The following is a 14,786-nucleotide window of genomic DNA, read 5'->3' as shown; positions in this document are numbered from 1 at the left end:
CAATCATGGATATATTTCGATGGTGTTTGTGTTAAGGGAGATAAGTCATAAAAATGTGTTTTGAGATAGAACCCTTACTGCAAATAATTTTTTACACAAATAAAAACATTAAATGCTAGTGTTATTTTGTCTTTTGCACACTCACTTGTAAAATTTAATTTATGTGTTCATCTGGGGAACAAAACTCCAATTGCATAACAAATTACTTAACACGTTGACTGCCGCTTGACGCGTATATACGTCCCTATACATGCTGTGAGACGTATATACGCTTCAAGCGGCAGTCAATGTGTTAACCTCCTTTACCAAATACCATCAATTTGGTCCCACACCACAGTGTTGTGGTCTAAAGTGACACGTCTGAACTCGCACTATGGAATGAGTTCAGGTTGGAGTCCTGATGAGGAAAGAAATTTTCTCATGGACGTTCAACCAGTGTATGGAACAAGTGTCCACTCAATACTGTGATGAATTTGCGAAGCTATGATTGGTAGTAAAATCCAGTTCAATGAACCAGCTATATTGGCTGGGAGATCGAGCTAACCACACGATACCCTTGTACTAGTTGGATGATCGTTCACCTCATGCATGTAGACGTGAGGCCAGCAGTCAGCTGGTCTGCTTTGGGCCTTCATGAGTTGTCGAGGCCAGGATTATTATTATTATTATTATTATTATTATTGGTATAAATGTAATGTATCTAACATAAAAATTATAATTATCAGAACGCAATTGACATGATCATAACGTAATGACAAATACTGGGGGGGAGGGGGAGGGGGAGGGGGAGAGGGAGAGGGAGAGGGAGAGAGAGAGAGAGAGAGAGAGAGAGAGAGAGAGAGAGAGAAGATTGGCTAACAGGGCACATAATGAAATGAGCAAATTATGGTTTATTTAACGACGCTCGCAACTGCCGAGGTTATAACAGCATCACCGGTGTGCTGGAATTTTGTCGCACAGGAGTTCTTTTACATCCCAGTAAATCTACTGACATTGCCTGTCGCATTTAAGTGTCATCAACCTGAGCCGGGATCAAACCTGCAACCTCGGCACAGAAGGCCAGCACTCTACCGACTGCGCCACCTAGGCCGATGTTAACAATGGATTAATTTTTTATGAATTCAACTACAAAAATACATTACAAATTGTTGTTGTTGTTTTCTAATGCCAGGCGTTTGACAATAAAGTCATTTGACCTCTTGCACTCCAATATTTTTCAAAGATATTATCATGACCAGCCACTGAAGCACAGATTTTGAGGTGTTCCGAATCCATTTCTTGGTTTGAGATGCAAAATGGGCAGTTAGGGGACTGATATATTCCAATTCTATGCAGGTGTTTGGCCAAACAATCATGGCCTGTTGCCAATCTAAATGCAGCTACAGACTATTTTCGTGGTAAATCGGAAAATTAACTGTGGATTTTGATGCAGAGAGTTCCATTTTTTCTCTTGGGATCGTGTTATCAAATTTTGTTTGTTGAAGTCTAAGTATGTAGATTTAATAAATCTTTTTCACAGAGTAATACGTAGATTTAGTAACAGGTCTGTAAGTAGCAGTGCTGCCCTTCTTTGCTAAAGCATCCGCAGGTCGTTGGGAACACAATGGTCATCTTAAACTCGAAACTATCTTATATATTATGCAACATGCAACAGTCCCACGTTGTGGTGTCGTGGTCTAAGGCATCCTGCCTAGGACTCATGCTACGGAATGCGCGCTGGTTCGAGTCCTCACGGGGGTAGAAATTTTCTCATGAAATTTCGGCCAGTGTATGGGACAGTGACCACCCAGCATCGTGATGCACTTGGGGAGCTATGATAGGTAGCGAAATCCGGTTACGAAAGCTAGCTATAATGGCTGGGGGCAGCATCGTGCTAACCACATGGTACCTCCATTCTGGTTGGATAATCGTCCACCTCTGTTTCGGCATGTGGACGTGAGGCCAGCACCCGAATGATCAATCGTGGCCCTTCATGGGCTGTCATGCCTCCGATTATTTAATTAATGCAACATGCAACAACTTAATTGCAATGTGTACATTTAATACATCAATATGATTAGGGTTGACAACCCTCTCCTATATAGCCCTAATTTTTAACAATCTTCTGACTCCTGTATTTTTCCTCTCTTTGAGCATTTTTCTTCCTTATTCTAGCATAATGTAAAAATCTAGTTGAAACATTTAATTTTTCCGTGATTGAAGACGGTTTATATGATGGATTCTGTTGTTCCAGAGATGCACTGAAATGTGCAATCTCTGTAGAAGGTAATACTGTACTTGCCAGAAATAGTTTCAGGACTCATTAGTTTAAAATCAAACAATGTTAGAGTTAAAAATTCAGAAAAAAAAAAACTAGCAAGTCATGCTGTAAGCATACAAGGCAGCAAAGCTCATGCAGAGAGTGTTTTCTCTTATGAAGAGTAAGTGAACAGATGGTGGAAACAGCTAGGAGCATGACACATCTAATCAAATCAGAACTGCAAATCATTGTAAACTTCAACTACTCACGTAGGAAATTTTTATAATTTGTTTGAAACTATTATGCGAGACAAAATGTCTCAAAATACTCTTAATTTAAGCCTAACTGTCAAGTGTAGAATAAAGTTGTTTTTAATACTGCTAACTGAATTGTATAATTTGTCTATTTTCTATGTGAAGTACTATAGGTCGCTTAGTCTCCCATATTTTCTTCAAAAACAGTTGGCAACCCTAAATATGATTATATACTGAATATATATAAATGTAACTATATAATGGTTCTTCACTGTAGCATAATATGCAAATACAAATCTTTAACATTCATATTCGATTTCTGGAAATAAAATATAACTTCCCTCCCTTCCATAAGCAATGAATATGTATTTCTACATTTGTTTGTTACAGTAAGTTGTGGCATTATACTATATTTATCACATGACTAAGACGTCTCGTAACTTACGAATGTTTAGTATTGCTTCAAAATTATCACAAGACGAGGCCTTCGAGTTTATGATAATTCTGATGTCTAATTTTGGATCAGCGGAGTAATAATCACCAAACACATTATGATTGAATTTCAGTGCATTACATAGCCCATATAACAACAAATAACAAAGTAAGGAAAGCATATATTAAACATTTCTTAACTGTTGGATAATAAGATGTGAAATGATCACAAAAACACATGATGCATCACATCATATAAACCCTTTATTTTTGCAGCCACTTTTAGCATTCTCTCTCATTTGGAGATGAGAATGAAGATCTTGACTGCTAAAAGCAAACATTCATATCAATTTTATACAAATTAAATCATCTTATCGACTACAAAATCTCAAATATCTAGTAATAGTACAAGTTATTCAGCTTGGAATACATAATTCAGAAAATGTTATTGTTAATTATTAACCTTTATTCTGCACAAAATTAGGACGACAAGCAGTATGATTCTAATACAAAATATATATATAAATTCAATCATAAGACATATTTCTTTGCAAATGTTTATTTGCTATGAAGGTATTAAATATATTAACGTTTTCGCCTTATTTGGCATCATCAGATATAATAAAAGACGTGATCTGAAACTTGAATGAATTGACAAACGAGCAGTATGATATACATGGTAATTGAGTCTTCATGAGTTTTATGTATGAAGCTATATATAAGGTTGTAATAATTGATTTCAATACAATACAAGCTTGAAAGAGTCGAAAGTAGTTGTATATACATATAACTCATGTTACAGGTGTGTGTACATGATTAAATAGTGAACAATTGAATTATGCAAAATATCAGCGATGTTAAAGACATCAATTAAAATTTGATTATGAATGAAAATGAAGAAATATCATAGATTTAAAATTTACAAAGGATAAAATATATTAAAATACTATATAATGTAGTACTATGTTACAAATTGATAAGTCTTGTGTTGTTAACAATTAATCATTACCAAGAACATATGCTTGTGGCTTCTGCTGTGATGTAGTATATGTACGCTTGGATTTTGGACATGAGCACGCATTAAATCAGATAGAATACTCATGTCCAAAATCCAAGTGTACATATACTACATCACAGCAGAAGCCACAAGCAAAATATTTGCAAAGAGATATGTCTTATGATTGAATTTATATATATATATATATATATATATATATATATATATATATATATATATATTTTGTATTATATTACTAGACCTATCTGAACATAAAAATGAACTGCACAGTACAATCCTTCTTGCTGACCTAATCTGGAGTTTATACGTGAAATATTTTAAGTCGAAATGCAAAGTTAGAGTAGGGTAACAAGACTCTGGAGAATATTAGTGAATTATGAAAAGGAAACGGGGCATGAGAAAGCAAGCCACAGCAATGTTTTCGTTTGTGAAAATAATACAGTAGTGTACAAATTAATCCGAACACGACATTTTTTTTACATTTTCTGTCATTGTTGGCCTCACAGCTGCTCATACCACTTTAATTGACATCTGTAGTACGTGTAATTCCATTGTTGAAGGTCTGTCATTATTTTTATAATATGTGACATTTTGCCTGTCATTTTGTACTTATAAGCATTTCAGTTGTGTTGAAGACTTAATACTGCAATCCTGTGTACATTCTGTCGTCTTCACAAATGGATACAACTCCACGAAAACGGTCTAAAATTATAACATTAGCAGAGCATTCTTCTATGACACAGAGGCAAATTGCTGCAGAATGTCACATCGGTTTGGCTACTATTAATTCGATCATAAAACGATACAGGGAGACTGGATCCATCACACCCCAGAAAAAAGGAAACTGTGGCCGCAAAGGAAGACTTCACCTGCAGATGATCGTTTAATTGTCAGGAAAAGTAAATTAAATCCTACACTAACTGCTGTCGACTTAACCCGTGAGTTAATGGCTACCACTGGGGCGAATATTCACGTCACAACAGTGCGGCGTAGGCTTTTGGAAGCTGGACGAAGGGCTCGTAAGCCTATTAAGAAGCAACTGCTAACCCCTGTTATGTGCAAAAACGCTTAATGTGGGCAAAATTACATCAACACTGGACAGTGAATGACTGGAAGAATGTACTTTTTTCCGATGAGTCTCATTTCGAGGTCCACGGCCACCATGTTTCTTACGTACGGAAAGGATCCGAAAAAGTAACAGCATCTCATCTCCAACAAGCACCCAAATACCCCCCCCCCCTAAAGTAATGTTTTGGGGTTGTTTTACACATGAAGGGCCTGGAGCATTAATACCTATCAAGGGAATGATGAATTCTGACAAATATATTCACTTATTGGAAACCAGAATCGTACCCCAGCTGCAAAAATCATTTCCGGATGGCAGAGGTGTGTTCCAACAAGACCTGGCACCATGCCATACGTCTCGAAAAACTACACAATTCTTCAACAAGAAAAATATTCAGTTACTCCCCTGGCCAGCCAACTTACCCGACATCAACCCCATTGAGAACTTGTGGTCAATTTGCAAAAGAAGAATGCAAAAAATGGATTGTTCTATAAAGGAGAAGATGATTTCTGCCCTCATTGGTGTATGGTTTCGCGATGAAAAAATGAAGAATATTTGTGGGAAATTAGTGGAATCCATACCAAATCGTCTCAGAGCTGTTATTATAGGAACAAGGGAGGCCACATAGATTACTGAGGTATGTCTTAGATCTTTTTTTTTATCCCGTTTGAGTGTTTTTGCATAAGTAATTACGTTGTTCGGATTAATTTGCACGCTACTGTATACTACAAACTATTTCTAACTCAAGTATTTCTAAGAAGTACATGGAATTACAGAATAGAATTGATGTTTCGTGTCAAAATCCTGAGAATGTAGTTCAATGTGGCAACAATTAAAACTATTTCCAACATACGTTTAAAATAAAATTTGTCTTCTGTTAAAGAATATATTTCCAAGGCTAACTGAAAAAGAATGCAATGTTGCATATTGTTTTGTAGAGGAAGAAGAAGATATAGAGCTGGCCTGGAAAAACTCCCCCCCACATCCTGGTCACCCCTGTGAAATTGAATAAAAGTAATAACTTCTACAAACACAAAATGGATTGGTTTAATGTGAGTAAGAAGCAGCCAAATCTTTAACCTCTGAACATGTAATAGCTGATACAACAGCTAATCAAGTTTTTCACTCAAGCTCAAAGGTTGCATTAATACACATATTTACAGAAATGTAACAAAGGTAAACTTTAAATTCCAAAGGTTAATCGAATAAGAGTTATTTGTATATTTCAAAGCTTTAGATATGCGAGATATGGAAAACGACTTCTTATATTTATTTAACTGTAACAGCACAAAGGACCGCAGCATTTCATCCCCATAAATTCATTTTTACGTTCTATCTGATGTCTTTGAAAAGAAAATCATCTAAAAATGGTAAAAACTAAGAGTGAAGTAAATATCATACGATAATGTGTAGGCATGAAAGTATGCTGAATATTGGCCAAAAACCCTTTTAATTTAACAATACTTCCAAACAACAATGATACCTGAACAATAGGAGAATGACACTTCAGTAACCAAAGCACTTGCACATAATCTATACTAATAATAAATCTGTAGCCGAAATTTTTCTGGTAATTTTCGATTTTCCAAAAATAATTGGTCCTAACATATATAATTAACCACCCTGAAACCGAAAATTGCTTTTTTGAAATTTTTGTTTGTATGTCTGTCTGTATGTTTGTTACCTTTTCACGCGATAATGGCTGAACGGATTTCGATCAAAATTGGAATACAAATTAAGTTCGTTGTAACTTAGATTTTAGGCTATATGGCATTCAAAATACATTATTTAAAAGGGGGGTTATAAGGGGGCCTGAATTAAATAAATCGAAATACCTCGCTTATTATTGATTTTTGTGAAAAATGTTACATAACAAAAGTTTCTTTAAGAATAATTTTCGATAAGTTTTATTCCTTGAAAAAGTTTGATAGGACTGATATTTAATGAGGTAAATGAGTTTTAAAATTAAAATAACTGCCATCTAAGGCCGTGTAATGAATTAAAAAACAAATGACTTCGTCTATAAGGGGCCTTGGACAGCAACAATCGAAAGCTATGAAATATACGGTAGCCTACAGAGAATGTTTCTGTGTTTGTATGAAGTAATATCAGAAGCCAAATTAACCGATTTGTATAATTAATTATTATTTCACCACTGGAAAGTGCAGTTTCTCTAGATGGACATAATGCTATAATGTTATTACAGTAACTTCTGACATAATATAATATAATATAATATAATATGTAATATTATATAATATAATTTAAGTTATTTGAAGGGTTCAGAACCATAGTGGGCCAAGCACCATTTACTGAATACGTAGAAAACAAGGGTTAAAATTAAGTTATTACCATAATTCAATGGAAACCTATAACAAGTAAAATAAAATATACACATTAAATCTAAATGATGTCAATCTTCATTACACTATGCTTGCATGTAATAAAAATTAAGAAACAGGTTAAAGGAATTGTCATTGCACCAAATGAGTGTCTCTGGACCAAAGTCATCGCATTTTAATTATCTGGATGCAATTTAAATTAAGTAACATATTAAACAATTTATCCTTCTATCAAACACGAATGTTCCCGGGATCAAACATCCTATTTTAATTATGTAATTACTTTATATTTATTTCTAACAGGTGCAGCGGAGTGCACGGGTACAGCTAGTATGCAATAAATCTGTCGAATATCTTGTTGGCCTGGGTGGCGCAGTTGGTATAGTGCTGGCCTTCTGTGCCCGACGTTGCGGGTTCGATGGCATTTAAGGGGAGAGGATGGTATTTTTTAAAACTTTTTTCCTATTTGGTGTAAAATATTAATTTTTTGTATGTAGAGAGCTCATAGCTGCAGCAACTCAACCAAAAATAAATATTTTGGAAAAAAATTATATGGGGGTCCAGATTTGAAAAAAAAATATACCCAATGCAGGATTTTACTGGAACCGATATATCTAAACCATTTTTAAAGGTAGATTCATCCAGTTTTTTGCAATGTACTTGCAAAAGCATGCTCTACAAACTGTCTGTAACAAAATTTTGATATTAGTCCCTATGTTTGTAAAATAAACAATTAAAATCTAATAACACTTTTCTGAATTCCTTTCTTGGAAACAAACGGACGTAGTTTTAAAAATTAAATCAATTAACAAAATTCTGTTACAGAGAAAAGTTTTCTAATAGTCTAAAGAATGTGTGTTCTAAATTTCATGCATGTATCTTTAATAGTTCTGAAGTTATATCCTTTTTTGTCTGGCAATGTAGCAAAAAAATGAAGTTACCATAAACCGATAAAAGGGGGAGAGTGATTTAAAAATCCATAGCGCAGGAAGTTTAAAAATGGCGTCTCAACATATGATAAGGGCACAAATACCCACGAAATGTTATGCAATGCATTCCACACATGTCAAAGAGTATTTTAAAGATTTTTTTTTTAATTAAATTTACCGGAAACAACAATAAAAGGGGTTGGGTGATTTAAAAATCCATAACGCAGGAAGTTTAACAATGGTGTCTCAACATCGATAAGGGCATAAATACCCACAAAATATTATGCTATGCATTCCACACACATCACAGGGTATTTTAAAGAAAAAAAAAATTTTTTTTTTGAAAATTTACTCATTTTTCACAAAAAAAAAAAATACCATTCTCCCCCCTTAAGTGTGTTTAAATGCGACAGGCTTATGTCAGTTCAAAATTCCAGCATACAGGCGACACTCATACAACCTCGGCAGTTGCAAGTGTCGTTAAATAAAACATAATCATTATCATCATATCTGTCACGTATTAGACCCTACAGGATCTGTTACGGTCTCATGCCAGCGCTTACTTGGTCTTCCCAATTTCCTCTTTCCTCGTGGTACATAAGTAAGAATCTGTTTAGGCCATCTAGTGCGATTCATCCTTTCGACATGTTTTTTCCACTGAAGTCGATATTGTTGAACAAAATTAACTATAGGATCCACTTTTAGTTCCTGCAATATGTCCACATTTTTACAGTGTTCCAGCAAAGAGCATCCCGCTGTTCGTCGCATGAACCTCATTTCCGCTGTCGTCAGCCTTTGCTCATCAGCTTTTCTGATTGTCCATGCCTCGCTACCGTAAGTGAGGACCGGTCGAGCTAGTGTCTTATATACCTTTAGCCTTGTATGTTTCTGAACATGGGATGATTTGAAGACGGCGCTAATTACACCAGTGATTTTTATAAATTTAGATATTTTGTTCGACATATCTTCATCAATGATGTAAGAGAGGTTATAACCTAAATAGTTAAATGAATTAACACGTTCAATTAAAGTATCATTTATCATGATCTTACTTGGAATTGGGTTCTCTCCCGAAAATGCCATGACTTTCGTTTTCTCTTTTGAGATTTCCATATTGAAATCTGAGGTGATTATTTGCAAATTATAAATGGCTCTCTGTAAAGCATCCTCTGTTTGAGCGATAATAACCTGATCGTCGGCAAACATTAGTGTATCGAGAACTGTGTTTCGATTAATTTGAATTCCAGCATGATGACTTTGCCTCCAAATGTATAAAATATGGTCCATATATATAAAATAAACAACAGAGGGGAAAGACCGCATCCTTGTCTAACACCTTGGTTGATGGAAGTCCAGCTAGCAGTTCCGCGTTCAGTTCTTATGGCAATTTCATTTTGTTGATATAAATTATAAATGGAGAGAATGATTTGGTTTGGCACATTATCATAGCGTAAAATCTCTAAAAGTTTATTTCTATCAACTCTATCAAAAGCTTTTATGAAATCAATAAAAGATAAGTGGGTTTGAATATTAAATTCTCTGTGCTTTTCAATTAAAATCTTCATGGTGAAATAGCTGTCACAACATGATCGTCCTTTTCGTAATCCATTCTGTTCTTCAGTGATTTTGTCTTCGTAAAGATGTGATAGTTTATTTTTGATTATGGCTGTATAGATCTTATATCCAGAATTGAGAAGACTTATACCCCTGTAATTTTCACATAATTTTTTAAAACATAATTTACAATTGAATATCTTCCTTTTCAATCCTGTTTTTGCCACTTGAAGTCAATCAGGTATGGAACCTCTTCTAAGGACGAAAGGGGATAAAATATGCACACTGGTCAGGCTGTCACACACCCCTAAGGGTGATGATATGTGATGATGGAGAAACCTGCCCCATAGCTATAGCACTTTATCTACCACAAATTTCACTGACACTGCCAGGGATCAATCCCCAGTCACCTTGCTAAAAGGCAGTGTCATCTAACAGACTAAATTACAGCTCGACTATCTATCAAATATGAAACCTAAAAATCTATTGTACAGCCACAAAATTCTGTAAAGCCTGATTAAGATATTTGATGATTTCTATACATAATGGATAAAGAATTTCTGCACCATTAAAAAAATCACTCGTTCTTATTTTTAACTACAATTTAATATAAGAATAAATCACTTACCATCCAATCTGCTTCTTATGAATGAATTCCTTTACCAATTCACCATTGTCTGACTTGTATATGTGAAGATTTGGTCCTCCTTGTGGATTAGCTTGTGACACTATAAATATAAAAACAATTATTTGCTAACATCTTTAAAAATTCAAAGTGGTGTTATGTACAAACAAAGTACAAAAAAATTTTAGAATATGTAACATGAAATGTTGTTTAAGCTTTCAATGGTAAAAAGAATAAAATAGTAATGGTGTATCGTCACAACCCTAATTTTCAGTAGACTCCAGAAGGTAAGATTATGGGAAGACAAAGGTCATGAATTTAACAAAAAACATTACCATATAGCAGAAAAAGTGATTTTCTACTTCAATTTAAGTTCATTGTAGAAGATAATTCTCAGTTTACTGTGAGGAAGTTTCTGGATTTTGCAATTATGTGAAAATTTAGTTTCTGCACATTTCTAACTATGTACAGGTTCTATCCTTAGAAAGATTAGTCTACTCTCTCAGGTCAGTTCTTTGGGGTATTCAAGAGTTAGAACAAACTTCCAGGTCTCAAGGGATACTACCTTAAGGTAAGGAATCTGTAAGTAGTTCTAAAACGAAGTAATTAAAATTTCCACACAATGCTGCAAATTTCATCACAACTCAACACAAAAGCGTGAAATATTGCATAATTTAAATGATCTTGACATCCACAAAAATATAGACTACTGAACCCTTCATAAGCCTCAATCAAGAAATGATAGGGCAAAAAGTAGTGAAAAGAATAAGGGTGTGAGTGTAAGTGGAAATCTAGTATGTGAAAGTGAAAGCATGGGGGGGAAAAAATAAAAGAGGAATAGAAGAAGAAATAAAGGATATAGCAGAGATATTTGATACGTTTAAAAAAATGTGGATGTGATCAAAAAGTGCAAATAAAGTGAAACTGGAAAAGATCGAGAAGTATAGGGGAGAGAGAAAGTGTATAAGCAGACGTGTAGAATAGAATATAAGTATTTATAGGAAGTGAGAATAGTGACAATGGATTAAGTGTAAGCAGAATAGTGAGAAAGTGAAAGTGAGCGCAAATAGGATGAGAGAAAATAGTGAGAAAGGGTTAAGAGAAGTGAACAAGTGACAGCATAAAATTAGTACTAACATTTGAACGTTGGAACAGTAAATGAATATAAGAGAAAGATAGAAGAAAAGGTCAAAGAACAAATAGGACAAATAATTAAATGTATGGGTGCTGAACAATATGATAATTTATAGAGATAAATTGAATTGGAGATTTTAGTGAATAGTAGTTGGGGGATAAAGGGGGTGTGAAAGTAGTATAGAATATTAGATATATTAGGATTAAGGAACAAATAGAGAATAGTAAATGAAATATAGGAGAAATACTGAAGGGGGGTTTAACCAAATAAGAAAAAAAGGTACATAGTGTAATTGGGAGTATGTGTGTAGACGTGTACTGCAAATAATGTGTTATTGTAATAATATGTTAATGGTGGCACCGGATACAGAAATGTGAGGTACACCATTACATGTAAGGAAGTGCTGTGACGAAATATATCATAAGCCTCACTGCTGTATATCTTTATTATGCATTAATATATTATGTTCCTATACTGATTTATACTACTGAAAAGAGAAAGAAATAGGTAAAGGTAAAGGTATCCCCGTAACATGCCATGAAGGCACTTGGGGGGCATGGAGGTAGAGCCCCATGCTTTCCATGACCTCGGCACTAGAATGAGGTGGTGTGGTCAGCACCACACTCTGACCGCCTTTTACCCCCGGGAAAGACCCGGTGCTCAATTCTATAGGAGGCTGAGTGAACCTCGCGGCTGTTCTGAAAGTTTGGCAACGAGAAAAAATCCTGTTACCACCTGGGATCGAACCCCGGACCTTCCAGTCCATAGTCCAGCTGCTCTACCAACTGAGCTACCCGGCAGCCGAAAGAAATAGTACTGTCTAAAATCATACCTTCACAACTGAAATACAAGTCAAATTAGCTATATCAGGATAGAACACATCAAAAGTTACAAGGAAGCAGACTGCAAGGAACTGTCTGCATAACATTCAAAATGTTTAAGAGTGCTTTCAGCTTTCTAACAGCTTTTATCTCAGTTTCATCAGCCTCTCGCAAGACAATCATGACATTTCTCCACAAAGGCCTGAAGATGTTGCACAAACATAATATATATGATTACGCACAATGCATCCACCAGTTTAATCTAAATAATAACAATAATAATAATAATAATGATAATAATAACAATAATAATAATAATATAAATAATAATAATAAGGATAATAATGTGAGAGATACTAAAAACAAACTTTCATAAAAATTTCTAATCGGATATTTTTGCGACTTCAAATATTATCTACGCAAAGATCATTATTATTTTTTGGTCCTACAGAATACATCTGTTATGGTAACAATTAATATTAGAGGAGAAAAATTCGGGGACCGAACCCGGGTCCTTGGTTCTACGTACCAAGCGCTCTCACCACTGAGCTACACCAAAGTCCAATCCACAGCACCAGATCGAACCCCTCTCCTCCAGTGTTTTTTCCCTTTTTGGCCTGACTCCTAGTTGGGCATATATGTTCTCCAAGCAACAGTGCATATGACTGTACAGATTACTGTGCATATTACTGTGGATTCCCGGCCACCAAGTCACTCAAATGAGTGCGTTCCTTGTACAATGGCAGTTGACTTAATATAATATAAAAATGTCAACATATATGCTCAACTTGGAGTCAGGCCACAAAGGGAAAAAACACTGGAGGAGAGGGGTTCGAACCGGTGCTGTGGATTGGACTTCAGCGTAGCTCAATGGTGAGAGCGCTTAGTACGTAGAACCAAAGACCCGGGTTTGATCCCAAGTGCCGGAGCGAATTTTTCTCCTCTAATATTAATTTAAATATTATGCACACCAAAAGAAGGTAACTAATATACTGAAAGAAAATGGAGAACAGCAGCTAAAAATATTGAATTAAACTGTGAATACTCCAGAGACAGAATCCACTTAGCCGCCTCAATCAGTGAATCAATATGATCGCCTCCTAATCAATTCATGCCAAACAATATGCTTGTAATATCTATACGATAATGTTATTCATTTCAAATGCTATTTATTGGCAGTAAGTGGATGCTCTCTGCCTTTTAATTAATTATTTAAAACTACACAAAAATAAAATTTAAGTAACCGAGTATAAAATATGTCTACCAATTCCGAATGAGTTCTTCCATATGGAGTCAACTGTGGCCTGGATAACAATACTTACTTATAGCTTTTGAGGAACCAGGCGGTTCATTGCCACCCTCACTTAAGCCCACCATCTGTCCCTATCCTATGCAAATTTAATCCAGTTTCTATCATCATATCCCACCTCCTTCAAATCCATTTTTATATTATCCTCCCATCTATGTCTCGGCCTCCTCAAAGGTCTTTTTACCTCTGGCTTCCCAACTAACACTCTATATGCATTTCTGGATTCGCCCATACATGCTACATGCCCTGCCCATCTCAAACGTCTGGATTTAATGTTCCTAATTATGTAAGGTGAAGAATAAAATGCGTGCAGTTCTGTGTTGTGTAACTTTCTCCATTCTTCTGTAACTTCATCCCTCTTAGTCCCAAATATTTTCGTAAGAACCTTATTCTCAAACATCCTTAACCTCTGTTCCTCTCTCAAAGTGAGAGTCCAAGTTTCACAATAATACAGAACAACTGGTAATATAACTGTTTTATAAATTCTTTCAGATTTTTTGACAGCAGACTAGATGACAAAAGCTTTTCTACCGAATAATAACATGCATTTCCCATATTATTCTGTGTTTAATTTCATCCAGAGTGTCATTTATATTTGTTGCTGTTGCTACACGATATTTTTAATTTTTGCATCTCTTACAAGGATAAATTTCCAACTATTATACATATTTTCATTTCATACTGAATAGACTACAGTGGACTATAGTGGACTTTATGTTGTCAGCAAACAGCTGGATACATTAAGAAGACTGATTCATTTCGTGCAATATTCTGGTCACGAGATATAAATCATATACTTTGCCTTTTCGGGCTTTACTTCCAAACCTATCACTTTACTTGCATCAAGTAAAATTCCCGTGTTTTCCCTAACCGTCTGTGAATTTTTTCTTAACATATTCACGTCATCAGCATATACAAGAAGCTGATGTAACCTGTTAAATTCCAAACCATCTCTGTTATCCTGAACTTTCCTAATGACATATTCTAGAGCAAAGTTAAAAAGTAAAAGTAGTAGTGCATCTCCTTGCTTTAGACCACAGTGAATTGGAAAAGCATCTGACT

At 35.1% G+C, this 14,786-nt stretch overlaps 1 protein-coding gene across 1 annotated transcript in view; it reads right to left on the bottom strand.

Annotated features, from left to right (window-relative positions):
• Positions 1-14,786, bottom strand: part of eIF2A (eukaryotic translation initiation factor 2A) — a 45,364-nt gene that overhangs the window by 26,106 nt on the left and 4,472 nt on the right. The window contains exon 4 of the mRNA XM_069831675.1: positions 10,463-10,562. Coding sequence (XP_069687776.1) covers positions 10,463-10,562 — 100 coding nt within the window. The remainder of the gene's footprint in view (positions 1-10,462; positions 10,563-14,786) is intronic.

The sequence above is a fragment of the Periplaneta americana genome, chromosome 7, assembly GCF_040183065.1.
Source record: "Periplaneta americana isolate PAMFEO1 chromosome 7, P.americana_PAMFEO1_priV1, whole genome shotgun sequence".
Taxonomy (NCBI): domain Eukaryota; kingdom Metazoa; phylum Arthropoda; class Insecta; order Blattodea; family Blattidae; genus Periplaneta; species Periplaneta americana.
The sequence above is the reverse complement of the archived record's forward strand: the minus strand, read 5'-3'. Positions and strand labels throughout refer to the sequence as shown.